Here is a 27,925-nt window from a genome sequence, read left to right as displayed (position 1 = left end):
GTTTTCTGTGTTTTTTTGTCTCTTCTAGGCATATAGCTGTCCTATGTGGGCCCCACACTCTTACCTGTACCCTCTGCATCAGGCCTACCTGGCGGCCTGCAGGGTGTACCCAAAGGTCCCTGTCCCCATGTACCCTCAGAACCCGTGGTTCCAGGAAGCTCCCTCTGCTCAGAACGAGAGCGACTGTACGTGTCCAGACGCACACTTCCCCATGGAGCCCGAGGGCAGCGTGAACGGCCAGATGCCCCAGGCAGAGATGGGCCCGCCCGCCTTTTCCTCACCCCTGGTCATCCCTCCGTCTCAGGTGTCCGACAGTCACGGACAGTTGTCCTACCAGGCGGACCTACAGTCGGAGAACGCAGGGCAGCTCCTTCACGCCGACTATGAGGAGTCGCTGAGTGGCAAGAACATGTTCCCGCAGCCGTCCTTTGGCCCGAACCCGTTCTTGGGCCCGGTCCCCATCGCACCGCCTTTCTTTCCTCACGTTTGGTATGGCTACCCTTTTCAGGGATTCATCGAGAATCCAGTTATGAGGCAGAATATTGTTCTGCCCTCCGACGAGAAAGGAGAATTGGATCTGCCCCTGGAAAGCCTCGATCTCTCTAAAGAGTGTGCTTCCGTGCCAGCAGCAGAGGAGTTCCCCGAGGCCGGGCGCGAGGACCCCCACGCTCCCGCTGAAGCCGGCACCAGCAAGCCGGCCGGCCGCGCCGAGCGCTCCTCGCAGACGCCGAAGGCGGAGCCGGGCCCGGCTCCCGGCCCTCCTGCCGCCGAGGGCGAGGCGCACGGCCCCGCTCAGCTTCTAAACAGAGAGAGGGAAGCTGCGCCCGCGGGCCTGGAGCCCAAAAGGACCATTCCAAGTCTGAAAGAGAAACCAGAGAAAGGGAAAGAGCCAAAGACTGCTGCTGATGCGGTCGGCGGGGCCAACTCTGTGGATAGCAGGGTGCAGAGACCAAAAGAAGAGAGCTCAGAGGACGAAAACGAGGTGTCGCACATTCTGAGGAGCGGGCGATCCAAGCAGTTCTACAACCAGACTTTCGGGGGGAGGAAGTACAAGAGCGACTGGGGCTATTCGGGCCGCGGAGGGTACCCGCACGCCCGAGGCGAGGAGTCCTGGAAGGGGCAGCCGAGCAGGAGCCGCGACGAGGGCTACCAGTACCACCGGAACGTCCGCGGCCGGCCCTACCGGGGGGACAGGAGGAGGTCGGGGATGGGGGACGGCCATCGGGGCCAGCACACCTGACGTGTCGCTGCCGTCCTCTAGAGTGGAAGCCCTTGCTTAGGTGGAATGTCTGAAGGCTTTAAAAAAACGAAAAAACCCAATAAAAACCCAAATTGGAACGCTCTCCTCCCCTCCCCCCTTACCTTCACTCTCATTCTGGACAGGAGATTTTGGATATGTGTTCAGGGTGAATTCCTGGTGTTGCCATTTTTCTGTGTTCAAAACCTGTCTATTTATCAGGTGACTGCCCCTATAAAAAGTAAGAAATGTTTGTTAAAGTATTTTTTATAAACAGCTTAATATGAACCATTATAGATTTAGTGTTTGATTTTTGTTTTTCCTTATATGTTTAATTTCAGATGTTGGAAACGTGTGCTTTGTAGTGTTTACTAAAGTGACAAAATATACCATTCGACACACTATAGATTCCAAAACATAACATCGCACCAAATAGAAACGTATATTTTATTATGCAATGCCTTAGTCATAAACTGGGCTCAAACAGGTCTTAGCCTAAAACACTGTTGTCTTTTGAAACGCTTCCAACCCAAAGGCCTTTCATCTCAATATCTGTCAAACTTGAATGATGTCTTCTCTTTAATATTACACATAAGGCAGCCTATTAACCTGTGTCTTAGAAATGTTGTATATAGTTCTTTTAATATTCATAGGGTATATTTTTGAATTTTGGTGAGTATTTGTTGAACTTGAGATTGCATACAAGAATAGATGTTTAAGAAATCATAGGAAATCTAATGAAATGGCTGTTCCCACCAAGAATTCTTAGCACTGGTGTAAATATCATGGTGCCTACTCGAAAGAAATGTAGATGCTATGCATTTTGAAAATAATCTGCATCTGTTAAAACTGCAGAAGTTTTTTAATGCCACTTTAACACTAATGCACTGACAGATTTAAATATTTTGTGAGAAGAAATGTTAAAAAAATTTTTAGCCTGACAGGTTTCTATAGAGTTACTGTGTTTCGTTTTTCTCTTTTGCACCATCAGTTTATGCGTACCACTTGACACTTGCATGTTCAATTTGTCTGGGCTGGAACTATTGTACAAAAAAGGATGATTGTGACTTTGAGTTCTTTTTCTAGAGGATGCTGCTAGACTGTGGATTTGCTTTGCATCGTGTAGCTTGTTGCCCCTTGGTAATACGTCTTTGATCCCGCTTCCTTCCTGTCTCTGCAGTATTCATTTAGAAGTTCCCTCTGCATGGTGCACTCTGCTCCCATTGGGAGATTCGAGTCTCTGAATTAACACAGTATTCATTCATCTATGTTACTGTGTAAAAAAATTGCTGTAGCTTGTATTTCTTATTTGTACATATCAATGTGAAATTCTATCCTTTTTTATGTTCTCCTTTGATCAGGAAGTTTGAGTGCTATGCAAATAATGTAGTTAATTTCTCTTTGCATGCCATGTGTAGTACACCTAGCCAAAAGTAGTTTAGTTTTTTTTTTTTTTTAAAGCAAATTAAAAGCAGATACAATTCACTTGAATTTGACAAGCTGAAGCAGATGAGTTTTCTGGGTTCTCTGCTAACCTACGGGAATGTTTGGATGCCAGCTCGGCTCAGTGAATCTCCGCTGTACTGTAATAATGGTTATTTACCTCTTTGTTTTAATTACCTGATGTCTGTGTAACTGCTGATTTGAGTAGTGATTCATGTGTAGATATTTTGTAACATAGGGTTTTAGAGAGCACTTTGAAAGATAACATTTTATTGTGATGGTGCTTGGTAGAAATTTGTAGACTGGGATTGTTGTGTGGAAAAGAAAAAGATTCTTGAGAGAACCTGTTGAAAGGAATTTCTGTTGTCACCTTCTAAGCCAGAAAACTCTGGAAGGTACTGCTTAAGAATTTTTTTTCTTAGTCATCATCAACAGTTGTTATGGAATGAGAAGATGAGAGGGTCCTCCACTTTCAGCTCATGCTTTTACATGTAAGATTAGCTTACCTGATCATTTTAATGAAAATTACATTAGCTATAGTGACAAGATTTAAAAGTTCAGCAGTGTAGGTTTGATCTCAGGAGTCCCCCCCCCCCCCAAAAAAAAAAAATTCATTCTGTTCCTGTGTCCTTTGTTTTCTTGACTGGGATTTGATCTCAGTTTCTCCTGGAATTGTTTTAAAATTGGATAGGAAAGAATACTGTTTGGTTTCTTCACTGTCACTCTGTCTTACCTCAGTTGAGTAACGGAATACTCTGTAGTTCCTGAAGGAAATGCCGAGTTGCTTCCTGCTTGCCATACTTACCTCCAGGATGTGGTGGAAACAGTGCTGAGGGAGAACTCCAGCAGTTGCTACTTTAGTCAGTGACCTCTGGAATAAGAAGAAAGAACTCTGACTTTTGATTATTAGGTTTTAACATTCTCAGTCTTTGAAGGAAGGTCTGTTTCTCCTTTGGGTTTGATTTTGGTGTATCAGTCCAGGGGTTTTGCCTTATGCTGAGGTCAAACTAGGGGCAAGCAAGCTTTGTCCTCCATTTTAACTGAGTTATATGGTATGTTGACATGAGATTAAAATGTCTCAGAGAAAAGCAAAAGCTTAGAAGTGAGAATCATTTGTACTTCAAGTTGGAAATTATGGAACTTCCTCTCTTAACGATCATACACATTTTGAAGGACAAACGTTTAGCATGACCAAAGCTCACTTCTTCTCATTTTTGTTGGCTTTTGCTAAGCTTGATTCCAGCCCCTTTCCTTTTAGTATTGTGTGTGTTTCTCCTCTTCATCTCCTCTCAGATAGATCTTCAGTTCTTGTTCCACATACCCCTTGGCGGCAGGATGCTGGCATCTGGGTAGTTCTCCTCCTGTTGTTCCCTATTAACCTGTGTGTGCGTTTTCACGGCTGACCTAAGCTCAGACCCTGCTGGGGCCTGGCCGGAGTAGGTTTTCCCTACTGATCTGTCATCATATTTGCTGCCAACTCTATATTCTTGCAGTGCGTTTCCTTTGTGACTCAAGGTTGAATAATGCCTGTGAACTGCAAACTTGCTTATGATTGACTTGGTGCAATAAAGTTCCTTTCTAACCATTTCTGGTTTAGAAAACATTCAGCCATCCTAGAACTAGCAATATTTATTTATGCCTCATTTATTTTACCTTAGTCTTTCACTTATGGGTACTAAGCAAGGTCCATTTTAGTGTAGCTGAAAAGAATGCATATTTGGCTACACTATTTCTGTTTACTGTATTTTGCTTCCTATTTAATGTCTAAATGCTATTGTGTTGTTTCAGATCTTAATAATGGCTCAGTTCCAGTATGTCAGTTTCAAAGAACTAAGGTTTTGCTGTTAGTGTAAGCTACTTACTCTCCCACTAACTAGGAATTCCCACTAATTTAGATTTTTTTCTCCCCTGAAATACAAATTTTAGAAAATCCTACAAGAGGGGTGGGTGCATGTCTTAATGCTGGGAAACAGCAACTTTGGGGTTGAATTTACTTGAATGGATAAAAAATTGCATTGTTACAGAGCTAGAAAAAAATTTATGTATGAAAAATGATAATAGCCTTACACTGAGTACAAATAATACTTAAAGCATGTGAAGATGTGATTATTTGTGATGTTACTTGTAAAGAAAAAAGTATATATACATCTTTTGAAGTGTTGAAAGGAAAATAGTACTTTATATTCTTTATCATATCACTTTTTGTAAGTGTTGAATATATTCCTGTTTATTTTTCTATGTTCTGTTTTGTAGCCTTAAGAAGTGTTTCAAACATATCTGAATGTATAAAATAAGAGTAAATGCCCTACATGGTGTGATGCTGCATTATATATAAAACCGTGTGCATATATTAAATTTTGTCTCTCGATTCTGCTTGTGATTCTTTGGCTCTAGGGTTTTAAGCAGTAATATATAATATAGCATATAAATCTTAGGAGGAATTTAAGTGAAATTCTGAAGTTAAGAGTTTCCATGGCTTTTATCCAGTCAGAAAATAGTATGTGCAATTAAACACCACGTGGGATTTATAATCTATGGGGTAAGTACTGTTCTTTTCCTTACATTACATATATAATAAAGCTAGGGTCATGTGGCTAGTAAGTGGTAGAATTTAGGTTTGAACCTAGCCCCAGCTGGTTTGAGAGCTAGTCCTATTCTTTCTCAGCAGTCATTAAATGAAATGGGAATGTATAGAATATCTGTGAATAATTTATAGGTTAAATGAATTTTTAAGTTAGATAAAGCATTGTTTGAAAGTTTTATTTGAAAATGTAGCCAGTATACTTAAATACTTTGAAGCCCAAGTTTCTACTTTTCTCCTAACTTAATTAAGTGCAGTTCTAGGGAATGATATAAGAATGTGAATAAACTGCAAAAGAGGAAGTAAGTACAAATTCTGTTCACAGACCCTAGACCCTAACTTAATTTATAAGCTCTACCAAAAGTGAATCATGCCCTCCTCAGAATCGTCAAGCTACAGATGTTGGTATGAGTGTCAGTTTTTTAGATTGATTCTTTGAGTTCATTAGTGAAACTAAAATAAATGTCATTACTATGATCACATTTATTTTCCACATTTAGAAAAAATCCTAGGGATATTAAGTACAGAAAACAGTGTGGTTCTTACGGCCTCATATCTCTTCAAATGTTATATAAATACTGAACTAGGAAATTATTAACTGATTCCAATAACAAAAATCTTTGTAGTAAGCTAGTTTTTTAAAAATAAAAACTTTGGCTTTGGATTAAATGCCTTCAGCTAGACTAAGAAAGTAATGCTGTTTTTAGTACCTACCTAGGATATACCTTTTACTAGTAGTGTAACTTAGTCCTTTATACTTTCATATGTTCATAAGTCGGGGGCCAAAAATGGAGACTAGAAACCAGAGGTACAGACATGAAATGACACAGGGCTCTGCTCCATGAGGGGACAGATGTACATGGTTGCCAGTCTCATTAGGTGAAGATGTATAGATACAGGAGGCAGACTCAGGCATGTGCAGTTAGGAGCTGGAACTCCTACATTTGCATTCACATCAGGAGCACCCCTGAAGAAGGAAATGGCAACCCACTCCAGTATTCCTACCTGGAGAATCCCATGGACAGAAGAGCCTGGCAGGTTACTACAATCCATGGGGTCACAGGAGTCAGACACGACTAAGTGACTACACCACCACCAGGAGCACCCCAGTCAAAGGGGCAATAGTGGTAACTAAACATTTCCTATAGACAAGCCTCTCCTTGTCTGGTTTCCAGATTCTTAAGGAAAAAACAAAAACCCACTTGACAATGTAGTCATACTTGTTTAGTTAGGTTTGATGTCCAGGAATCTGCAAGCTAAGATGAAAAGTGGTTCTGAGCTGGTCATCCAGTCCCCTGGCACAAGTAAATGGGAAGCCTTTGAAGAGACCTCAGAGCCAAGGTTCTGACCTCAAGAGAAATCCGTGAGCTTTATCAGCTTACGCAGGGATTTGTTCTAAGAAATCTGGAAGGAATGTGACTGCTGGCAATTGTGTGGTGTTTGATGGCAGGACTAGGATCCTTGTGACTTTCTCAGCATTTCCCTTCTGTCACCTTGTGAGCACAACACAGCCACAGAAAGGGTTACCAGATACATACCTCTTTTTATTAGAAAAGCAAAAGGGCTTCCAGAAACTCCAAGAGGCTTCTCTGTCAGCTTATTGGCTAGAACTGGTCAACATGGTATGCTGAGCTGCAAGCAACTAGGATACACGAGGACTGTCATGATGGCCTTAGCCCAATTACGACCCACTGGCTGCAGCTGGGCACACTGCTTATCCTACCAATTAGGCAAGGAAGGAGGTACTGGTGAGTAATAATAAAATGAAAATTAAAGAATTATAAGCTGCTGAACTGATTATTTGATAATTCTGTTTCTCCAACTGCTTTCCTCATTTATTCCTACTCAGACCATGTAAAAACTTCTACCTTAAATCTTGAAGGCACTGAAACTTCACTACACTCTTGCCTGTATCATCTTTTCCTCACGAAGCTCTTGGGTGCCCATGCTGATACCTGACCTGACGTCTGACATTGTCTTCTGGTTCACGTGGATTATTTCACCATCTTTATAGGTTCTATTTCCCTGGCAGCTGCCTCTATTGTAGCCCTTTCTGACCCTCCAACCCAGAACGCTCTTCAGAACCACGTGGTACTCATAACTCACCAGACAGTGGGGTTGAGGGCTTGACATACATGTACATGAAATACTAACGAGGGGGTGAAATCACTTAACCAAGTAAGTAGTTATCTAGTCTTCCTATAGAAACAGAGCTTCTCTGATGAGTAGATTGATTCCTTCAATACAATAGGCAAAACTACATGTCAGACACCAAACTACACTGAATTTGTAAGCAAGAGAAGGTACTGGACTTCAAGATGCTATGGTGTAAAATTAGGTTAAGTTGCATATACACTATTATAGAATGCTACATGCTTCGTTAACTATAAACAGTTGATATGCACAAAATATAAAATTCAAAAGGCAATAGGTGTGTGTGTATGTGTTTCCTTTGTTCTCTGTTCCTAACCATCGTTATCCTTCTCAAAAGCATTGTTTTTGAGTATCTCTTTTTGTATTTTAGTACTTTGTGTATTTTCATAAATAGTGGTGTCTTAAACTTACGTTGCACCATGTTTTGCTTAGAAATTTTTTCTAATCAGGATATAATGATATAATTGAGCAGTCTCATTCTTTTTAGGAGAGCTAACATCTGCACTGAGGTATTTGAGTTGGTAACAGATTTTATAAAACACTTCTTTGTGTTAATATTTTAAGTCCTTTTCTATTGCGGTACAAAATTTTAAGTAACATCGAATTCCTTTTTAAAATTTTCATTTATGTGAAAAACAATAAATTGATACATATTCTATGTCAGTAATAAGTAGAAAGAACTGGGCTCTTATATCAAAAATATTTTTAAGGACATAGTACAGAATAAGTAAATAAAAATAGCTTTTGTCTTATTTTATTCAATATATTTGAATAATCATTTACAAGTTTAACCTATCCTTAAAAATAGGCACTACTTATTTTAATATAATCCCATTTATGTACAAAGCAAACTCTTTACATATTCACACTTAGTTAAAAAGCATGAAAGGATATATATTATTAAACAAACACTGATAACCTCTGGGAGGGTAAAATGAAGGGAAATCATTAATTCTTTATTCCATTTATTTCTGTATATTTGAAATTTTCACAACAAACATAGATTACTCACATAAATTAATTTTTTAAAAGGCCTAATGGGTCTTGGTTAAACCACTTTCCACCAACTGTTTGCATATTAATTAAAGCTTCTGTAGTTTACAGGGAGCTCTAAAAGCTTTTCTATGTCCTAAACTCCTTTCCCACTTGTAGAGTTAGTCCCAGTTCAGGGCATTAGGCGGAAGTATACTTGAAAGTGGTTTCACACTACAGGTATGCCACTGTTCAAGAAATCTAGATCAGTTTTTAGAACTCCTGCTACATACTATCTAGAAAAAAAAAAAAGTCAAAGATTTAGATAATATCCTCTATATTCAAAACCTAGAAATAAATATATTTGGTACCAAGGCATACTTTGTATTGCTATCTGGGGACTGGGGACTCCTTGGTGGTATTGTTGCCTTTAGGAGAGTGGCTCACAGTCCTTGGTTGTCCATCAGAAATCTGTGGAAGTTTAAAAACACAATACATGCTTAGGGACCAACTCTATAAAGATTTTTGAGCCTGTACTGTACTTTTAAGGGAAACAGACATTCTTTAAAATACTTTTTCCTAAATCTTCATCAGTGATTACACAAAGGTATGTTTAAAGAATGACATTACCTTGAGAATAACAGAGTATAGAATCTTACGGAATGGTACATCTAATTCAGAATCAAGTTAGGTTTTTTTTTTTTGGGTGGGGAAGAGGAGGGTGTGTTGAAATGATTTTTTTTTTGCTCAAGATATTTATAAGCACCAAAAGCATTGTAAACGATGCTAAAGTTGGTATAGTCTGTTTCCAGCAGCAGTGTTCTGCAGTAATCTTCCTTTGAAAGTTTAAACATACTGACAATTTAATGCAAAGACTGAAAACAAATAAATATAATCCTGATGTTTATTTATCAAATTTAATCAATGAAGTCATCAACTGGATTTTAAAATAAGGGCAGTTTCATTATAATGGCATATTTGGCAAACCATGTAAGTGCAGAAACCTTTTTCAAGATTTTTAAAAGGGGAGACACTGCTCAGCATTTAGTACATGAATATATAATAAACCTACTGAAAATCTTTCTATACATTATGGAAACCTGGAGGTAATTTGTATGCTTGAAATGTCTTCATTTTACACTGTTATGCACAAAAAGGGTTCTATCATCAAGATCAGAAAAGTGGCATTTTCTGTATTCAGACTACCATTTGCAACACAACTGGCTTTTGATGTTACAGTAAGTAAATTATACTTCAAGCTCTAGAGCATGTGGTGTATAAAACCTGATTTAAATTTTATATGACAAAAATTCCAATAAATGTTTCTCTTAATAAATGGCTTATCAATATTCTCAGATTCACTTTAATCATCCAAGAAAAAGTAGTTTCCACTCTTCTTTTGTTCTACATCCTAAAAAACAAAGAGAAGCAAACAGAAATCAACAAACACAGATGCAACAGAAATCAACACCATTCTCTGGTATGCCACGGTTGGGTTCCCACAGTACTACCAGTGCTTCCAGCAGCATCACACAATCTCCTCTGCACTCACCAGCTGCTTCTGGAAATTCCTCATCCCACGGCTCAAAGACAAGGTTACTACTCTGCTACCCACCTCCACTACCTACCAAAGACAGCTTCCTCGGTGCACACCTCACACAAAATTCCTTTACATAAAATACTTTACACATTCAAAATTTTGCTATACAAAATTCTGTTTCTAAAAAAACTATTAAATTCCATTTTCATCCTTTTAACTTTAAGCTCCTGATAAAAATGTAACCGTGTCAGTTTGGGAACTGCCTAGTATACAGAATGCATATAAAAATAATTTTTCCCAGTACCATTTGCAGACTGGCCAGTAATGATCCATCTACCTATCTGCCTAGCAGCTCCCTTATCAGAACTCAGGTGTGATTGTCTAAGATGAATTGATACAGAGACTATCCTGAATAAGCGTACCTGGGGACTGAACTGAATCTCTACCCAAGAAAATGGCAACACAAAGGCTAAGGCTTCAGAAGAGATTCTTATGAAAGTGCTCTAAAATTTAGTTCCTTTCTTCTGCTTAATTCACTTTTCAAAACTAAGGAACTATTCAGTTTTAAATTTCATTATCTTGGCTAGAGAATAAACATTTATAAATAAAATATTACAGTGAAGGCTAAAGGCATCCAGACACTGTGTTAGGTGCTTAAGAATAAGTGATATGCACTGTGCCTCTTGCTTTCCAAGGGCTCACACTTTAGTAGCAAAGCTAGGGGAGTAAAATATGAAAGGGCGATGGCTAGAGTGCCATGAAACAGAAGCCCTGCTTTAAGGATGCATTCATTGCAGGCATACTAGAAACACAGAAACGCTATTTTAGTTTTCACTTTTCTTTGGGTGAGGAAGAAATGACTGCTTTCTAAAAACCATATTTAAATCAAGTATAGGGTGCATAATTACTATATATACCACAAAGGAAATAAAACTGCTGATTAAAAGATGGCAGATTTAACCAAATTTTTTGTTTCATTGTTTAGAATTTAATGTTCACTGAAGAAGACTATTTAGACTCTCAAAATATACATTTTAATCATGTTCTTATGTAAGCACAAAAAATGCATTAAAAAACTGTAAAAACTTCTCTATTTCAAGTGTAATTTCCCTGAAAACACTTTAAGTGCCAAGTACCCTCAACACAAGTGGTACAATGGGTGTGACTCAAACAGGTAACGCAGCAGTGCAGCTCTATCACAAGTGCTGCCTTCCCGACTGACGTGCGCCATCAGAGACCAAACGCGAAAACATGAATCTTAGAACGGAGGAAATGACAGAATTTTAATGACATACTCTTCAATTCAAAACATACTTTTCAACTATTTACACTGAGAAATTATCTGTGATTTGAGACAACTTTTTTACATACCTTAATTGAATTGAGTTTGTTGATTCTTGGTCTATAGTTGTTTGGATCTCTTCTGAATGTAATTTCAAGCTGAGACAAAAATTTATTCATGCCAGCCAAAAGGGTTTGAGGACTAGGGTGAAAAATAGAATCTATCAATTACAATTGATTTTTACCCTTCCCCCAATTTAATTGCTTTTTAGAAAGAAGAATATTAAGAACTGTTTCCTCTAATTCCTCAATCATAAATCATCTCAATAATAATATAATCACAGTATATTATAAATCTATATTCAAAAATGTCTTTGCTTCAATAATTTGGCTGTATTTTTGTGCAAAATAAATACAGTTTAAAATGTTTCTGGTATGGAAAAAAACATTTAGCCAAAAGTACTACTTTAGAAAAATAGGTGATTGCAGAATTTCAAATCTTAAGACTTTTAGGGGAGAAGAAAATTTAACAGAGAAGGTACAATTATGTTAGAAATTTGGCGCTAAAAAGACTATGTACAACATAATGATTTTTAGTAATAATTTCTTTCAAAATTTCCATACTATTTCTATACTAATCATTTTTTCTCACCTAAACTACTACTAAAATCATCCTAAATCATATCATACTTGTGGAACATTTCAAGTATTTTTTAAATACAAAGGGAGGATCATTATTTGAAGGCTTCCCTGGTGGCTCAGATGGTAAAGAATCCACCTGCAATGGGGAAGACCTGGGTTCGATCCCTGGGTTGGGAAGATCCCCTGGAGAAAGGAATAGCTACCTACTCCAGTATTCTGTCTGGAGAATCCCATGGACAAAGGAGACCGGCAAGCTACAGTCCATGGGATCGCAGAGTTGGACATAGCTGAACAATTAACACTTTCACTTTTCTTTTCACATAGTCTAAGAAATTTCCCTAACAAAGTACATTATTTTCAATAATTGACAATTTTAAATTAAAAAAAAAATTTTAAGAAGTTTACTTAAGTACTTTTATTTCTTGGATGAATTATTCAAACAGCAAATCCATTCCTCCCTAAATCAGGAAATATTGCGTTGTAATCACATGAACTTATTGTTTTTATAGGTCAAATGGTTGAATATCTGTAATTTCATATAGTTCAACCTAGTAAGATTTAAGCACTAAAAGCATAATAAATTTCTCATTAAAAAAAACTTTCTCATTAACTGTGAAAGTTAGGCTTCTTTATATTTCAAGTGCTCTCTATCAAGCCAATAAGGAGAAATGAAAGAAAAAAGAGGAGAGGTAAAATCATTCATTTTAAACTCGGCTGTACATTTATACCAGATATTCAGGGGACAGTAAGCTTTACCACTAACATTGTAAACTGGGCAAATCACGTACCCAAATAATGAAGCAGACAAAACATAACCAGAAAGGGAAGGTGAGGGGCCCAAAGCTCTGCATCCTTATTCCCCTGGGTCAGTGCTATACCACAGTCTAAAACCCACTGTTCTAATCAGTGTCATCCAAGATGGTATATGAATAATCTTGGGAGTTACAAAATCACTTCAAGAGTTTTCCTTATTAAAATTTAAAATAGTATGACTATTGTTTATATGCTGATTGGAAAAGTGCTGGAACTTATAATCAGGTTGAATGGTTTAGGAAATATTTTACCTGTTTGCAACTGTGTTCTTGGATGGAACACCATCAAAAACAATGACTCGATCTGCTAGATAGGTGGCCATGATGAAGTCATGTTCCACAACAAAGGCCGTCTTCTTAGCATGGAGTATGAAACTAAAACACATGATTTTGAAATCTTAGTTCTGTATCATCAAATATTCAAATGGTATATTAAGCACCTAGTACACATGATCATATGTAATAGTTTTATGAGTGGGATATTACCGTTTGACAACTCGAGCAGCCATCAATCTTTGCTCGGAATCCAAATATGCGGATGGTTCATCAATTAAATAGACATCAGCAGGTTTGCCCAAACAAAGAGCTAATGCTACTCGCTGCAATTCACCACCAGATAATGTCTGCACCTATTTGCAGAAGAAGTTCAGTAAACCATGTAGAGATATCCACCATTTAAAATGATAAAACAACAAAAATTATTTTAAGAGTACCTCTTGATCGATGATGTTTTCAATTTGCAGAGGCTTCATTACATCAGTCACAAACTGTGGATGAGTGTAAGCATCTCTGATCTTTTCATGTAGTAGCTGGCGAACACTTCCCTGTTTTTAAGAGAAAAGTATTCAAATTTTCAGTACAAAACTACTCTGATTATGCACCTTGACAAAGTTAAGCCACACAGCAAAAGTGTAACAATTTGTTGCCAACAGATATCCATAGTATTTTGACACTTATCTATCAGCTAGGGCATGTTTCCTTAAAAACCATCATGTCCAAGTAAAAAAAATAAAACAATAATCTTAAAATCTGAAAGAAATAAATGACTGCTTCAATGGAGAAATCATTAGACGAGGAATACTTCTAAAGGTCAATATGTGTATCAAGTAATCTTAGGCAATCTGGGAGGTAACACAAAATGTGCAACAGTATGACAGGGATGAACATAAGATGTCTTGAGCAATTAAAAAGCTAAGTTTATAGAGAACATCAATGATGAAATTTTTAATGTAAGCCAAGTCATCATAAATATTTTCAATATGAGTATTGAGGTACTGAAGTTAATAAATAAGTTCATTACCACACCTGCAGAAATCAAAGGAAGTTAATTTCACAATGTTTTAAGTCTCATCCATATCGTAATATATATCAGTGTCTTCTTTTTATGGTTGAATAACAGTGGCTCTACTGTTTTTCATTCCTACCAGCAATCTACGAGGTTCAAATTTCTCTGTATCCTCAGCAATACCTGTTCTTGTCTGATTGAAGTCATTTTAGTGGGTGTGATGTGGTGTCTCAGTGTGGCTTTAATTTGCATTTCCCTTATGACTAACAATGCTGAGCATCTTTTCATATGCTTATTGGCCATTTGTTTCCTTTCTTTGGAAAAATGTCTATTCATATTCTTTGTGCAGTTAAAAATCGAGTTTTAGGAGTTCTTTATATATTCTGGATGTGAGTACCTCATTAGATATATAATTTGCAAACAGTTTCTCCAGTCTTGTGGGTAGCCTTTCACTTTCCTGATGTCATTTGCACCGCCAAACACATTAGGTTTTTGAAGATTTATTTTGGAAAAAGATGCCAAACAGACTTAAAATAGTTTTCCCAGTAGTGGAAATGAAATTAAGGACTATAGTAGTCTTAGTATCTTCCTTAGCCACCTTATTACACCTGTGTGTGTGCGCTCAGTTGCTCAGTCATGCCCAACTCTTTGTGACCCCATCCATGGACTGGAGCCCACTAGGCTCCTCTGTCCATGGGATTTGCCAGGCAAGAATACTGGAGAGGGTTGCCATTTCCTTCTCCAGGAATCTTCCCCACCCAGGGATCAAACCCTTGTTTCCTGCATTGGCAGGTGGATTCTTTACCACTGAGCAACTTGGGGGGCCCTGGACAGAAACTGATTTGGAGAAACATTCTGATACAGTTTAAGAGTAATGCTCTAGGTATATACACATATAAACTCTTCTTTAATAATAATAAAAAAAAAATACCAGTATAACTCACGGTTGATTTGGGACTGATTTTCTGTGGCTTATAACTGACGTTTAGAACTGGAACTTCCCCTGCAAAATAATGCACATAAGTAAGACACTGAAAACCGCTCAGATCTTTAGAGTCTACTACATGGAAAAGAGTAAAAAAAGACAACAGTACCTCCTTCATCAGGTTTAAGCCTTCCAGCAAGCATTCTGATAAATGTTGTTTTACCAGTACCTGGCAACACAAAACAAATTGATTTGAAAAATGTTTCACATTTAGAATAAATCACTATGTATTACTGGGTTGTAACTGGAAAACTAGCTTTGAAAAAATATGCTGACACTACAGAACTCTGAAGGCTATATAGAAAATTACTTGAACTTTCATGATCCACCTCTCAAGTGTCATTCTAAATTCATTAGGAGGAATACATACTATTTAAAGTTTATAATTGCCATTTTAATAAAAGGATCTATAAAGTCTTGGGTTAGTTCTTGAAAGACTTTTTTAGTTAAAGTATCAATGAACACAATTTATTGTTAAAACAGGACAATAACTGTTATGACTGACACCGTCATCACAAAGGCCATTTAACATGAAATATTTAATTGCAACCAAGCTAAAGACTAACATTAACTAAAGACTGATATACTGCAACAATCTTCAGAAAGTTTTTTTCTTCCAGTTTTGTAAGTTGTAAGCATAAAATTCCAAAATCATCTCAAAATCAGCTCATAATCATCTCAAAATCAGCAGCACTCAGAATCATCTCCTAACTATGACAATAACCTATTATTTAAAAATGTCAGTAATATAACTATTTACAAAGTTGCAAGGAAAACATTTTAAACTAGACTGCTTTAGAATTACCAATTCTTTCCTTTCTGGTCAGTTTCTAGGATGAATAAATGTCATCTGTATCAATATATACATAGAAAAACCAGCTTAGAAAAAGATCTAGTTCTCACTGAAGGTTAACAAAACAAGAAGGATAAACTTGATTAAATGACAAATTAAACCATACGGTGCCACAAAATGTGAACCACACTGAGAAATATAGGAATTCAACCTAGTTCCCAGACCTATAAAATAACTGAGTCAAATTTTTCAAAGTAATTAAAACTCAGTTACTGGATAAACAGAATCAACTTTCAAATATCACAGAATAAGGGAAACTTACCATTTTCCCCCAACATCACCATGATTTCAGAATCTGTAAACTCTCCAGCTACAATCGCTAACTCAAACTCTCCCATCTTTTTCTTCATTCCAGGGTATTTATACATACACATCTTTTTAACTTCTTCTTCATTTGCTGTCTCAGCCACTTTAAAAACAAGTGACGCATCTCTGAATCTCAAGTTTTCTGTTGGAACGTAGCCATCCAAAAAAATGTTTATGCCTATTGGAAAGTTATTGAAACAGATTAGCAAAGATCAATTAAAGACTAAACTTTTCCCACAGCAATAAATTATCATATAAAAACCAAATCCTGGGCTTTCTTGTGAGTAATCTATACATAGATTTACATAGCAAGCAGTGCGACATGGCGTTTCACATACCTAATACCAAGTTTAACTCACGCACACATACATGCCTATATATACAAGACATACACAAAGCACATCTTTTCATTATTATGTGATTTTTATAAGACTTTTTCCATCAGATTTTATGTGAAAGGCTCTGATGCCATTTATTCTGTATTTTAAAATAAAAAATTGTAATTTTTCTTTAAAAAAGGACAAGTAAAATGGAGTATTTTCACAGACTGATATAAAATGAAATAAAATAGTTAAGAATTTAAGTTATAAGTATTCACTTTCACGTGAGACATAACCATATGCTGAATTTATGATTTATTGCATTTGTTTTCAGATTAGCTTTGCAGATTTTTAAGAACTTCAGTGAACTTTTCCTGGCTTCATTGTGCAAACAACATAATCTAAACAGATTTTAATAACCAAACAAAAACTAACATACTGGCACATGAAAATCCCTCCATACTCAAGTTGTTAAGAACCACAATGGCAAATGCACAGAAATGGAAAAGCGGGTTATCTGGGAAACAAAATATCTGCTTTTGTGTTTACTATGTGTACCAGAAGAACAGTAGTTGAAGTTTCAGAAGGTCTTGAAAGAAAGTCTAGGATGCTATTCATTTCATTTGCAATTAAGAACCAAATCTAAGCCTTCTCAGTCTAGAACACAGGTGCTTAATAAATATATACTGACAGAACAAATCAACAGATCCATTTATTCTGCCCAAATTAGCATTTTTAATCTTAAGCCATTTAAGAATTAAGAATTCACGTTAAGAATAACGTGAGGTTAAAAACTTAAAGCCAAACATTAAATAAAATATAAACTCAAAGGAACCTAAGTGGCCATTTAGTACAACTGACCAATCCATTAGGTTAAGAAAACCAAAGCTCAGAGAAGTGACTTCGTGCAAAAAAAAATTAACACATCAGCTTTATACACTCCAACTGCAATGTTTCTCCTTTTAATTTAAAAATGAGTTCAAGCTAAAATTCCTTTATAGTTCATAAAGAGCTTTTACATATAAGGTGTTAATTTCAGCATATTAAAGGAAAGCAGAAAGATTAAGTGCAGTTTGTTAGTTCAATAGTTTTTACGGATAGGGTACATTAAAACCTCACCAGGAACTATTTCCTAGCATATGCTTTAGATATGGCATCTATGACTAGAATTATATAGTTATATAGAATTAGCAACCATGGGTCACAGAGTCAGACACGACTTAGAGACTTTCACTTTCAGGGCTTCCCTTGTGGCTCAGCTGGTAAAGAATCCACCTGCAATGTGGGAGACCGGGGTTTGATCCCTGGATTGGGAAGACTACCCACTCCAGTATTCTGGCCTCTAGGATTCCATGTACTGTATACGTATAGTTCATGGGGTTGCAAAGAGGCGGACATGACTGAGTGACTTTCACTTTTCTCTAACTAGAATTATGAAAAGTGACTGCCAGGTATCTATGTTGTTATTATCAATATGATTCTAGAACTTAATACTTTAGACACAAAGTAGATGTTCTGATATTAGTTGCTAACTGAGGAGAATAAAACAGTAATTGCTTCTGCTATCATCTCTTAAGACTACTGGTAAAAAAACTGGGCAATCTCACAAGTTTTTTCTTAAAATATATTTTCTCAATAGATGGATAGTATCTACCTCAAATATATAGGTAGATAAGGGATAGTAAGTCCTTTCCCACATCTTAAACTATTTATATCCTTTTTATAGCTTTAAAAAAAGAAAAGTCTGTCCAACTGAGGGAATTGTAAGGCTACATGAATAATTATTCTTATAGAATATGGCAGATTTTCAAGATATAGACTAAGGAGACCTTTCATGTCTAGATTATCAGTTTAAGGCATAGCTGGAGAGAAGAAACATAAAAACTAAAAATAGGAGTGAGGAAGCTGTGAAGAAAAACAGGAAAGAAATTAAAAGGAAGAAGGCATACCAGGTGGAGAGTGCACTGATTTTGCTTCAGGAGCCACTTAGTGGTAGGCTAGTTTTTACTTTTGCCTAACTTGCTTAGGTAGGGAAAACACATGGAAAAGAGAGACAGTCCCTCTTTCCTGCAAGTAGTAGGGATAAGTGAAAATACACATACTGAGCTGTTGTATTAGAATTTTAGTCACTCACCAGACTATAATATATTTAACTATTTTATTAGACTTTTGGATAACCTTAGTTCCACAAACTTAGGATACAGATTAAAGATAAATTTGAAACATGAAAAAAAGATGAGCACTAAACAAATTTTAAGAGTTTTCCTACCGGTAATGGCCTGTCAAAGATAAAGCTGAAGATAACTAATAATATAGGGATGCCACAGAGGCCAAAATATAAATGAACATTTTAGTATAGCAAATAAATAGTGAAACTGATAGAATATTTTTAGCCACAACAAAAACTTCTCCAAAAAGAAATAGGTTATGTTTAACAACTGGCATATATAACCTTATATATGTATATTCTATGGTGAGATTAAATTTCATAAGGCCAGAGTTTTGGATAAGTAATATGACAGCAATACTTTACTTAGTATCAACAATACATTTTCTAAGCATTAATTTGAAAGAGCATTGTGAAAAGTTTTTCAAGTTACCTTCTCTTACACTAAAAGGCATAGTGACAACACCATAAGCACTTGGTACGCCATATAAACAGCAGATGAAGTCAGAGAGATAGTCTAATACACTTAGATCATGCTCCACCACAATGATATATCTGAAAATCAATATAGATTTTTATTTAAAAATGTAATATAACATATAATTAAAATTATATTTAATTATAATCAAAACATTTACATAGCTTTAAAAAAACTATAGTGGAAATTTTAGGAAGATAAATACATTAAAAAAAGTTAACTGTAAAAACCACATTAAGCAAGTTATAAAATGTTTTCTTGGAATAAGACTCTAATCAATGTTCATATTTCAAATTGTTTTCCTAAACTAAAAGAAAAAAGTTAACATGAAAGTTTATGAATATATAAAATAAATGTTTTGCTAATAAAAAAAACTTTTTACTAAATGCTTAACTAAAAATGTTTAAAAGCATTTTTAAACTTTACAAAGCAGAAATACTTATATAATTATAATAGACCTAAACTGTTTACTATGCTATTCAATTTATGTACTAAACCCTTCTATTTGTCCTATCCCACACTAGTTGCAATATAGTTGTAGTAGGGGATGCATAGAGAATATGACATAATCCTCAACCTGAGAACTTTGATATTAGCTGTGGAGACTAGGAATTGATATGAAACAATACCAAAAAGACTATGTAGCAAAATGTTTTACAGGTGATAAAAACCTATGAAAGTCAGGAAGGAAACAGGTTAGTGTGGGTACTGGAGCACTTAATAAATGGGATAGAATAGGACATGACTTTTTAATTAGTAAGAAAAAAGTACTTCTAGTAGAAACTATCAGGCAAATAAATAATAGTCAGAAAGCTTTTATGCAGTATTTCATTCCTATTCAACTTGGTTTAAGATTTTCAAAAAGCAATGGCCTGCAAATCCACATTCCAACTTAATTTATCAGCTTTCTGTACAAAAACCAGCCATATTTTTATTTTAATGAAATCATTTAATCATTTAACGAAATCATTACTCCCATAAAACCTGACTCAATTTGATTCACAATGATATACTATTTAAATTGCCAAGCATGTCTAATTCATTGTTTTCTTTCTCTATTGAGATTCTAATTCAGGGTGTCATATTTCCATTTACGATTGCTATATGCTTTTAACAAATCTCATTTTTTTCTTCAGGGCCCCAGATAAGGCTCTTAGTTCCAGATGAAACAAATTTAACATCCTTAGACGTTAAGACCTTCCAAAACTATAGCCACTACAGGTATTCAATTTATAAAGTTACACTCTGATAAATCCATCATACTCAACCTAATCTAACAAACACCATACTTAGCCTAGCCTACCTGAAATGTGTTCAGAACACTTATATAATGCCTATTTTAAAATAAAGTGTTGACTATCTCGTGTAATGTGTTGAATACTATAGTGAAAGTGAGAAACAGAATGGTTGTAAAGGTACCAGCTGTCTGTCCTCTAAACATGTGGCTGACTGAAAGCTGCGGCTTGCTGCTGTTGCTCAGCACCACCAGACCAAGAAAATAGCAAACTCTGAAGCATCGTTCTACTGAACATGTACTGCTTTCACAACACCGTAAAGTCAAAAAATCTTGAGTTGAACAACAGTATCTGTAAATTTTTTTATTACATTTGTATATAGAATATACTGAAAAATGGATCTTTGTTTCCTGAATAATCTACTCTTCTATCTCTGTGTGTCTAAGGGCTACTCTATGATCCAAAGGGTCTCCTGCCTAAAATCCTCATCTGCTGAAGTCCTACGTAACTTCACCTCAAATTCCACCTCCAGCAGAATCACCCTTCTTAATGTGCAAATAAATAACTTTCCCCCACTGTTGAACAGTGGTAGGCATCAATAAAAATGGCAGATCACCCAAGTGAGCCAATACTTATCCTGCCTTGGTATCTTTACTGGCAATGTTTCATTACTTGGAATAATTCTCTGCTTTTTTACTACTGAAATTTTCAAGGCCCAGTATATGGCAGCATAGTTTTATCTAGTGGTTTTTAATGTACTTTTGAAAAGAAAAAAAATAAGTCACACCTCCTGCTTTCCCTACTTTCATATGAATCTTATGCAGAAGTCCAAAATGTTATTAAAAAGTATTTAGAAGACTCACTCTATTTTCAGAGGGTTTGGAACAATAATCTATAGCATAATGAGAAATCTATGCTGTGAAAATTTATACCCTACACTTAATTTTGGGTTATCTGTTGGATTTTTAATCTTCCTCTTGCATTACTCTTCCTCTATTTCATCCTCTATTTCTTGTTTCCTGGAAGATATGATCTTCAAAATCTTTTTATAGCATTAAAGACTGAATGGGTACCTTGACACATCATAGAATTTCAGAATGCAGACATACTTCCTGAAACTTTTTATTATCAACTCTATCACTACAAAGAGATTATTTTGACCCTATGCCTATGAAATCAAGACCCAGCACAACTGAGAAAACATCTAACCATCATTTTCTTCACTTTGTCAATCAAATCTGTTTTGGTATGTTATCCCTTTTACCACTATGTACTGCCCTCTCATAACGAAAAAGTAGTGACTTGACTGAATACATGTCACCTGGTTTTAAATTATTATCCTTTTATTTCTCTGCTTATGTATTCTTTAATTTACAGATCCTAAAGTCCCTGAATATTATTGGGACTGCATTTTATACTCTTACATTTCCCAAAGGGGCTTCTGCCCGGGTGGCACAGTGGTAAAGAACCTAACTGCCAATGCAGGAAGCTGTGGATTCAATCTCTGGGTCAGGAATATCTCCTGGAGAAGGAAATGGTACCCTACCCCAGTATTCTCACCTGGGAAATCCAACAGACAGAGGAGTCTGGTAGGGTACAGTCCATGGGGTCGCAAAGAGTTGGACATGACTTGGTGACTAAACAGCAGCAACAATTTCCCAAAGAGCCTATCATAATGCTCTGACCTATGCATGGAGTGAAAATTACAGTCACCATTTACCTCAACTAAGACTGTCTCTTTATTACTGATATTCTAAGTTTTACTTCAAAGTATGTACAGGAATCATTTGTTCCTTGAATCTAAGGAGTCAAGTTTTTCAATTATGGAAAATACCCAGCCATTATCTTTTCACAGTTTTATTTTTCAGATACCTATAAAGACATATGTAATCATCTTCTCCTTCTGTTCTCTATCTCATTCTATTCTCCATGTCCTTGAATCTCCCTCCTGATTTTCCATCTCATTCTCGTTGTACTCTGGTAGCTTGCTCAGGTCAACTTTTAAAGTTTCTGATGCTCTTCTGTTGTCCCTAACCTGTCTAATCTGTCCAGTGAGTTTTCAATGTCATGACTATATTTTTAATTTCAAGATTTGTTTGGGTTTTTTAACATTTACCTATTACCTTTTTTGTAGTATTATATTCTTAGAGCTTTAAATCTTTATGTTTTGAATTATCTTAAATATTACTTTATAGTCTCTTTGAGAATGTCACTTTTAGTTCTTGAAGATCTAAATCCTGCTGTTTGTTGTGTTTACTGACTCACTTGTACAGTTTCCTTCTATTATTTATAATCCTGGGTTTAAAGCTCTTGGTCTTTACCTGTAGAAATCCTGTGTGACCAGGGTTGAGAGCATATGCCTCTAGTGTTTTTATATTTGCATTGTCTACGTACCACAGAACTGTAGATTCCAGGACTCTCTGTGTTACTTTCTTAGCATGGAGGGTTTTTAGACATCCCTGATTACATAAATTTCAATTCCATATCCATGTGAGCTGCAGTCCATAAACAGATCTGAAGGGGAACCATCCCTCTAATTCCCAAGGCTCTCACGGAGTGACAGGAGTATGTTTCCTTGACATCCTCATGTGTTTACTCTTTTGCTGAGAAAGCAGTTGAGAGTCCTTGCATTTTGTGTGATAATTCAAAAGAAGGCCCTGCCACCTGCCCACAAATGGTGGTTAAAGCTTGAGACTTACTACAGAGAGAAGCACAGCCCTCCAGGAAAGCCATCCTGTCTCTCCCCTGTATTACAGGGGATAGTTCTCTGTTTGCTTTTTGAGCCCCAGGCATCTCTCTTATGAAAGAAGTTATGAAATCAACTACTAAAGAGAGGAACAGAAAATGCTAGCAGGAAAAACGCCCTGTGTTCTGGTCATAGTCTTGCCATATCATAAATTCAAAACCTAGAAATAACTAATTTTTTTGACCTTAAACTTCTTCATCTGCAATATGGGAATACCACCTAAAGATTCTAACTTATAAGATTAATAAGGCTCAGATGAGATAACAGATATTAAAACTCTGCAAACTACAACAGCATCCTACGAATACATGATGTTGTGACTACTTAAGTTTTTAAGAACTCTTTTATGCTCAGTAGAGACCTGGGACAACTAGAATCTCTGTTCTAAATGATGTGTATAAGTGACATATCCATTTGAGGATCTGACAGAAGTTAAGGATCTGCTTCCTGAAAATCCATAAAAATATGTCAAAAATTTGCATATCACTACAGAGTATTCTTAGGCTCCCTGGAAACAGGTATGGTAGTAAATGCATCTTGCATTAAGAATTTATATTCTAGACAGAGGAAGGTTAAGTTCAAGTGATAGCTTCAAAAACCAAAACGGAATATATGTGCATGTATACGACACTGATGGTACTGGTGCTGAATCTTTAGAAATCTGTAAAACTTTTCAAACATAACAGCACAGGCATATGCCAAATCTTACTTACCTGTCTGGATTTATTAGAGATCGTATGGTAATAGCAGCCTTTAAACGCTGCTTGACATCTAGGTAACTAGAAGGTTCATCAAACATGAAACTATGAAAAAGAAAAGCAAACATAATATGAAAGGCAAGTATGATGATAATTCTATCTTGCATGTTAAAGTACTGAAATATTTCTGATTTAACAACAACAAAAATCCCACAACGGTAAAAATTTCTGTACTCTGTTCAGAAGTAGAAGGAAGAAATTATGAAGAGCAGGACGGCATATCAAGTCTGGGGAGAGACTTGCAGATTAGGCTAACTTACAAACTGTTATCTCCTCACGAAAACTATTCTGATATATTCCAAAGTAATTCAGAGTGCTTCTCTTATAATTGGCTGAAGTCAATTGCACTAAAGCAAAGAGTTTGTGGAAAGGAGGGCCCTGCACAGAATTACAGAATACTTTACGGAGAAAACTTAGCATGCAATGGATGCCAGCGTAGAAGTGTAGAAAAAGATGAGAGCAAAACTATCTGGGAAAAGAGAGGCATTAAAAGGTAGGAAGGAAACTTGCGTTTACATTTGTCTCTCACATGGCACGCCACCCCAATTAGGATAACCTAAAAGACCTCATGTTCCACTTCAACTATTAAAAACCTTGCCGGCCTGGTTGGAGAGCTTACATCTTAAAAAAATAATCTTCCTATGTATAAAGAGAGTTTACAAAATACCTGACTTTATATTTAAAAGCTCTAGAATTCATACGTTGTGAAGTTTTTAACTCTGATGGAGTAACAGGGGAACGTGCAATGGATGCACAACTGCTTCAACATCTGAACTCAAAAGTTAAAACATTCATTACTCCTTCTATTATTAACAATTTATCCAAACCACTGCTCTTTTAGTAGCATTATAAATAAAAACTCTAAAGGATAAGATTTACAAGAATATAAAGTAACCTACATATCAGCTTTCTGTATGCAAACGACAGCACAGGCAAATCTCTGCAACTCTCCTCCTGAAAGATCTTCAACATTGCGTTCTTTCAGATGGGTTAAATCTGTAAGAGGAATGTCTTTAATGTTATTCTATTTTACCTCTTCAGGGTAAAATATGCATTGCAAATCATCCAGCATTTGAATATTTCAGCTGAAAGTATGACAATTACTAGAGATTTTCCCATTTATTTCAGTAATCCATATAAAGATATCAATCTTTATGAGTTAAGTTCATGGCCTATTAAAACACGTACACAAAATAAACACTTACCAAGCTGCTGACATACAATTGCTTGTGTCTTTGTTTCATCTTTTCGGTCCAAAATAGACCCCACTGTCCCCTGTCACAATATATCAGTAACAGTTACTATTATTTTCCTTCAATACTAATCCCTTCAATATTAAGAAGAGTCACAAAGTAAAACAAGTTTACTTTGATTTATCTTTCATATGTCGACCAATATTTGTAATACCCACTACACATCTCCTAAAAAGCAACTGACCTTTGCAGCCTTGGGAATCTGGTCTACGTACTGAGGTTTGATAATGGCTTTTAGGTCATCTTCAAGAATCTTGGTAAAGTAATTCTGCAATTCAGATCCACGGAAGTAAGTCAGAATTTCTTGCCAATCAGGTGGATCCTAGAAATGTATGTATAGTTATCTGAATTTAGTAATATAATAGAAAGAGGATAAATGTTATACAAAATAGAACATATATACAAATAGAATACTTTTGCTTCTAACATACTAATAACACCAGAGGTGGATTTTTTTTTCAAATCAAGGAATACCACTTCTTAACAGTTTACAAAATCTTAGAATTATCAACTAAGTAGCATTAACACATTTTTAACTAAAAAGGAGTTTCGTTTATAGTTTCTCAGCATTAATTACACAAATAATCTTGAAAATAAGAACATTAAAAAATAAAATCACACATACTCTCTCCTTCATAGCCTCATAAAACTGACCCAAGATACTCATTTTTGAAAGGTGGTAATACATACATCATATTTCCCAAGGTTTGGCTTTTGCTTTCCTGCTAAAATTTTTAAAGCAGTTGACTTTCCAATACCATTAGTTCCAACTAATCCCAAAACTTCACCCGGACGAGGAATAGGCAACCTGTCACAAGTGTACAAAAATAATGAAACAACTCAGATTTAGGTAGAAAAAGCTACATAATACCAGAGCGATATCTTCTGATGCACTTGCACGCCACACACATTCATTAATAAGCCAAAAGAGAAATATGCCAGATATTATTGGCTATTAGGAAAAGCCAAAAACAGCAGCCAAGATTAACTTCAACTGTTAATTGTTAGAAATGCACCCATGACCAATATTACTCCAAATTTTATTTATTCAACTTTCACTCAAAGTCTAAAATAACAATTTTTCTTTACATATAAGGCTCAGTTTTAATGTACAATAAAATGCTTTGGTACAAAACTGCAGAGCAGGTGCAACCTCGCAGTCTTTATCCTTCTTTCTTTTTTTTGGCCTGCCATTTACTTACAAGGAGAGAAGTGCCACATCAACCAGAAATATTCCACTTCATACTCCCTGCTGCAGTAGGGCCCCTTAAAGCTGGCAGGTTGAGAAATACCTTTTTATTAGTTAAATCTAGACTCCCAGATTCAAAATACTAGTGTTCAACAGATTAAAAACCTCAAAGAATGCCTGTCAGTAACAGTACATGTTGAAGCTCAGGGAAATATTCTCTGTAGATCATGAGATTAATAGATAAATAAAATCAACACAAGATCCCAAAATTATTTTGGGGAGAAGGATTTTATAATAACAATGATTCTCACCCTACTTGTATATTAGAATCACCTGGGAGCCTTTTCAACTAACGTCCAGACTATACATCCAGAGTAAGATGTAATTCAACAGGGTTGAAATTACCTGGGCATGAGTACTTTTAAAAAGACCCTCAGGAAATTTTAATGTCAGCCTGAATGAACCACTGACATATACAATGCTATTCTGCATGATGTTATAATATTATATTTTGCTTTAGTGGATGCAAAAGTTATTACCACTTTTTTTTCCACTTTTGTATTTCTCTGAAAATTTCAAATGTGTTTTACTCTTGACTGAAGTAAAGAAGAATGTTGACTTGGAAATATACCTGTGAAGTTTGAAGGCATTGGCACAATATCGGTGTGTTGTTTCTTTTTCCAAGTTGCTTGGTAAGTTGACAATTGATAAGGCGCCAAAGGGGCATTTCTGTTATTTAAAATAAAGAATTAAGTTTCCGTTAATTTTTAGAAATACATGCATGACTAAAATGAATAGATTAAGAAGTTTTTATAATTATTTTTCCAAATGTGGGGTTTCACACAGATGTTAAGTACTGTTTCACTTCCTTTCCTTAAAAAAGTTAAGTTACTTGAAGGCAAGAATTGTATCTAATAAATCTGTATTTCCCTTAGTAACTGGCAAAATGCTGGAGATTTAATCTGTTTAACACTTAGTGAAAAACCTTACAGACCTGGAGATAGATTTTTGCATTTAAAAAAAATATTAGTAGATAAAAGAAGGTTAAGAGCAAGATAAAACTTGATTATCTGGCGTAGCTCAGCCAGTAATGCTTCTATCTGCAATGCTGGAGACCTGGGTTCAATTCCTGGGTTGGGAACTTCCCCTGGGGAAGGAAATGGCAACCCACTCAGGTATTCTTGCTTGGAGAATCCCATGGGCAGAGGAGCCAGGTAGGCTTCAGCTCATGGGATCGCAAGAGTCGGACACACTTGGTGTTGTCTTTCTTTTCTTTCTATCGAGTGTATAATTTCATATACAGTCAATGAGAAATGTCTTCCCTTTATTTCCTTCTTCCTGCCTTCTGTATGCTTCCTTTTCAACTTTGTAAAGTCCTTTAAGGTCATGGTTTGTACATTTTTTGGTCTATTTATGTACGTCTCAACAACAGCTAGCGTAGCATCTGCACAGAGCAAGGACCACTGTGATTTTTAACCATCCCACATGAAAAAGATGTTCATACTCCAAGTGAGTAAATTCACATAAAAAGAAAAACATTTATTCATAGAAAAACTGATTCAAATGGTGACTGTTAATCAGATAAATGCCCAAGGAACAAGAATGGTAAAAACTGGAAGGTGATTTAAGAGTGGTAATGTGGCTAGAAAAATTCCTCAGAAGTACAGATAAAACCAAAAGGGTACAAG

General features: G+C 36.1%; 2 protein-coding genes across 3 annotated transcripts in view; one reads left to right on the top strand and one right to left on the bottom strand.

Annotated features, from left to right (window-relative positions):
* OTUD4 (OTU deubiquitinase 4) overlaps window positions 1-5,048 on the top strand; it is a 41,492-nt gene extending 36,444 nt beyond the window's left edge. For both annotated transcript variants that reach the window (XM_065905075.1, XM_065905074.1), the window contains exon 21: window positions 29-5,048. In XM_065905075.1, the coding sequence (XP_065761147.1) occupies window positions 29-1,240 (1,212 nt within the window). In that variant the 3' untranslated portion in view covers window positions 1,241-5,048. The remainder of the gene's footprint in view (window positions 1-28) is intronic.
* A 3,315-nt stretch (window positions 5,049-8,363) lies between these two features.
* ABCE1 (ATP binding cassette subfamily E member 1) overlaps window positions 8,364-27,925 on the bottom strand; it is a 29,852-nt gene continuing 10,290 nt past the window's right edge. The window contains exons 4-18 of the mRNA XM_065903874.1: window positions 26,869-26,966; window positions 25,739-25,856; window positions 25,233-25,370; window positions 25,001-25,070; window positions 24,695-24,791; window positions 23,751-23,840; window positions 19,012-19,133; window positions 16,048-16,269; window positions 15,042-15,101; window positions 14,892-14,950; window positions 13,376-13,486; window positions 13,149-13,291; window positions 12,915-13,037; window positions 11,299-11,410; window positions 8,364-9,798 (exon numbers count right to left, since the gene is read on the bottom strand). Of these exons, the coding sequence (XP_065759946.1) occupies window positions 9,751-9,798; window positions 11,299-11,410; window positions 12,915-13,037; window positions 13,149-13,291; window positions 13,376-13,486; window positions 14,892-14,950; window positions 15,042-15,101; window positions 16,048-16,269; window positions 19,012-19,133; window positions 23,751-23,840; window positions 24,695-24,791; window positions 25,001-25,070; window positions 25,233-25,370; window positions 25,739-25,856; window positions 26,869-26,966 (1,611 nt within the window). The 3' untranslated portion in view covers window positions 8,364-9,750. The remainder of the gene's footprint in view (window positions 9,799-11,298; window positions 11,411-12,914; window positions 13,038-13,148; window positions 13,292-13,375; window positions 13,487-14,891; window positions 14,951-15,041; window positions 15,102-16,047; window positions 16,270-19,011; window positions 19,134-23,750; window positions 23,841-24,694; window positions 24,792-25,000; window positions 25,071-25,232; window positions 25,371-25,738; window positions 25,857-26,868; window positions 26,967-27,925) is intronic.

This window comes from Muntiacus reevesi, chromosome 13, assembly GCF_963930625.1.
Source record: "Muntiacus reevesi chromosome 13, mMunRee1.1, whole genome shotgun sequence".
NCBI classification, from domain to species: Eukaryota; Metazoa; Chordata; class Mammalia; order Artiodactyla; family Cervidae; genus Muntiacus; species Muntiacus reevesi.
This window is presented reverse-complemented; position numbering and strand designations above follow the sequence as displayed.